Consider the following 3,612-nt stretch of genomic DNA (forward strand, 5'->3'; position numbering starts at 1 on the left):
GTGGTGTGAATTCGCTTCCTTCTAGTTAAATCCCTAATCAGCTTGGTCAAAAGGTCCAAATTTGTGTGATACAGTGATAACAAGCTGTCTGCAGCAGTCAGGCTGGAAAAATTGCAAGAAGGGTAACAAATTTAAGCATTAAATTAAGTATTAAATCAAGTGACTATATTTTGGTAGGTTTGTTGATGAGGAGCAAAAGTACAGAAACAGGCAATTAAGTGCTACCTTTTGGGTCATCAGTAGTCATTTGGGTCATTTGCAGGCTACCATGTTGGGGAGATCAGATCCAGACAGAGCATCCTTCTGAACCCAGAAGAGCCCCTTTGCACACTTCTACAAAAAGCATCTGAACCTCCTGAGATGAACCGAAGATGGGTTGTCCCCAGACCAGAGCGTGGCACAGGGTGACAGCAGCAGGGAGTTGGGTGTTCAGAGTTCAGTCAAATCTGCAGATGTGTGTGTAACAGCTAAAGATCAGTCATGAAAACAGGAACAGAAGGGGGAAAGGCAGAGCTGGTGCATTATTTCTGCTACAGCAGAAGCTCACAGTTGAGTTCTGGGTGTAGGGGAAGTGATGGTGCTCCCTGAGCCTTGTGGGAGAAGGCAGGTGCCCCAACCAAGGAGATGAAACAAAGGGTGGGATAAAATAGATGTAAATATTTTTTCCTTTCATGCCAGGAACCCAATTACGGCCACAGTCCTTGTTGAATAGTGTCTTGCAGATCTGATGAATCTGTTTGCTGTACCTGCAGATGAATTTTCATAAGCAGTGTTAGTACACTTGCCTTCCTTGAGCATTTCTGGAATGTGTCTATTGGAAAAATAGCAATAGTGGCATAGTCAGAAAAAAATAATGAAGCATATTAGCAGTTTTCTTTGGTGGACAAGTTGATGTGTTGAAGTGTGATGGGTTTTACAGAGCATGCCCAGTGCTGGGGGATCTTTTACTGTCAGCAGTGTAGGCCACTTCAGAACGTCTGCTGTGAAGCTGGGATGACACATGCCTTTATTTCTGTCTGTGATTACTGCCTGCTTGAGCTATTTAAGCTTCTAGGGCAATTAAGAACTAAGTGCAGTTAGAAATGGTTTGAAGCAATTTCTAGCGTATTCTAGATCTAAACCACTTCATTAGTTCCAGCACTCATGCTAAAATAATGTAGCAAAAAGGTATTTATAATCTTTGGGATAATTTTTTTCCTTTTTGGAAGTTAAGGTCTTGGTGTATAAATCATTGGTATCATTTGGTATGTAGTTTGTTGGGTTTTTTTCATTCACTGATCCCATTTACTGAAGAATGTGGGCTGAGGAAATTAGGTTTAGGATCGTTCATATACTGAGGGAATTCTGTACAGAGGCTGCTTGGGTGGCAGAGAAAGGGCTATTCCACTAAATCTGTACATTTTATTAAATAAGTTTCCAATAAAATTGGAGGTACAAGGGATGATTTGTTGTTGTCCAGCAGTAAACAAAAGAAATCCTGGACTCCAGACTGTGCAATGTAATTTTTGGAAGACTTTTAAATCACACTTGTATTTTGATTGAAGAATTAATCATTCTGGTTTCTTCCTTATTGTATCTTGGACCATGTTTCCTTTCCTCTGTATTTTTTTTGTATTTCAGACTGCTGCGGGAACAGTGGATCAGAGCCAAGTATGAACGAAAAGAATTCATTCACAGTGAGAAGCAGGAGCCTTATTCTGCAGGTAGTGAAAGATACTTTGGGCAGATAATTTTTTTGATGTCCAGCACCTTCTGTTGTTTTTTTTTTTTTTTTTCCTTGTCTGTTTTTGTATGCTATTTATATTGATTATTGCTTGTATGTCACTAATACAAAAGAAAGTGTGAAGAGAAGAAAGTGTGAAGGAGAAGAAAGTGTGGTCTTTTGGGAAAAGATTCCTCCTGGCATTTCCTGTTTGATGTAGTATATTGGGAATTTTAATACTTGTTGGAAATAAATCCATGATCGAGAGTCTTCCTGTTGACTTCCACGGGCTGTTCACCAACAGCAAGTGAGATGAAGTACCAGTGAGTCTGTTTCTGGCAGCAGGAGATTGAAGCTGGACTGAAATGGGGTTTAAGGTGTTTGTCTCATAAAGGTGACTTTTGCTTTGGAAAGATGGAGTAGGATTATCAACATTTTTTGATTAATGGTAGATGAGTGTGCCAGGTCCTCCACTCTTCCTCAATCTGTTACTGTCTTTCCACGGGACTTCAAGTGTGGTCAGTGGGACCTGATCTCCCTGTAGCATAATAAATGCTCTGTGGTTTGTAATGGCAAAGCACACGTGGCAGAGCTTCTCTCAGTGCTCCCAGCACGATGGGCAGAGTGTTGGTGACCTTGCAAAGGGGTAGCTTAGTGGAGCAATAGATCAACGATTTTCTTGCAGAAGGGCAGGATTTGAAGAGGAGACTCAGGGCTCAACTGTGTTTATTGTGTAGCTGCAGCACCATAAGAACTGGCACTAAAGTGCCTGAAATGAGCTGAGTATTTCTTTGCTGTATGTAAGTGGCATTTAATTCATTCTGCATATTAAGTAGCTGACACCAGCTATATGCTTGCATGACTCTGGGATAATTTTATTAGTAAAGACCATGTTACAGATGAAAGGTTAAAATCTTATTTTCATGCTGCTTTTCAAGACTAATAATAGGTAGGTAGCTCCAGCAGTCTGCTGTTATTAAAACCACAATTAAAATCTTATCTCATATATTCTCAATTTATGTTTAGAGTGTTTCTTCTCTGCTATTTTGTACACATGAAGCATGCACAGAGTGTGCGTGGGGTATCCATATTCATAGGTAGTATATTGTGGACATTTTTATTTTCAGATTTTCAAAGCAGTGTGCTGGAGTTGGACATGTTCTATTGACAATAAATAGTTTCATTTCTTAGATAATTTTGGAATATATCTGTCAATATGTGTATAGCATTCACCCAGGAATAATGTTTCCAATTTATACCATCCAACTTCTAGATAAAACAGCTCAGATTCAGCTTGGTACTTCAGGTAAATGCAGAATTTTAAGCATATGATTAGTCCTTTTGACTCCAAGAAGAGTGTGTACCTGGTTAAAGTGAAGTAGGTGCTTCAGTGCTGTGTGGGAAGAAGGGCAGCATGTTCTGAGCTCTGTCAAAAATATTCTAGGAAGAGTTCAAACAGGAGTTTATTTTGGCAGTGTCATTTGTGGGTGTTCTTCAGTAATGTGGCTGCACAGTACTTAGCTGCCTGGTGAAGCAATAGGGTTTTCTCCCCTCTCTTCGAAGCTCAAAAGCCACTAAATGCAGAGTAGAGGAGAGGGGTGCAAGGCATTTTACATGGATGGCCCTCTCAGGAGGAGGGGAAGGGAAATCAGGCTGGTGGGCGTCTGATAGGTTGTGTGTGAGTGCTTTCAGGCTGTATATTGTCTTTGTGTGCCAGCATTAAAATCCAGCAGAGGAGCCATGCAAACGACCTGTGCATCCAGGGCATCATTTGTTCATCTTCTCGACAGTAAATTCAAAGGGGAGCCTTGCCCAGGTGGCTCCTCCTCAGGATGGCCAGGTTGGTGTTACAGCAAGGCAAAGCCAGGGACACACACCAAACGTCCAGTGCCAGCTTCTCCTTTCTGCTG

The 3,612-nt window shown here is 41.1% G+C and overlaps 1 protein-coding gene across 1 annotated transcript in view; it reads left to right on the top strand.

Annotated features, from left to right (window-relative positions):
* Positions 1–3,612, top strand: part of LOC103781035 (arf-GAP with dual PH domain-containing protein 1-like) — a gene marked incomplete at both ends in the record, with an annotated part of 38,786 nt that overhangs the window by 9,383 nt on the left and 25,791 nt on the right. Inside the window, one exon of the mRNA XM_008948740.1 lies at positions 1,621–1,703. Coding sequence (XP_008946988.1) covers positions 1,621–1,703 — 83 coding nt within the window. The remainder of the gene's footprint in view (positions 1–1,620; positions 1,704–3,612) is intronic.

This window comes from Merops nubicus, unplaced genomic scaffold (assembly GCF_000691845.1).
Source record: "Merops nubicus isolate BGI_N331 unplaced genomic scaffold, ASM69184v1 scaffold24801, whole genome shotgun sequence".
NCBI lineage: Eukaryota > Metazoa > Chordata > Aves > Coraciiformes > Meropidae > Merops > Merops nubicus.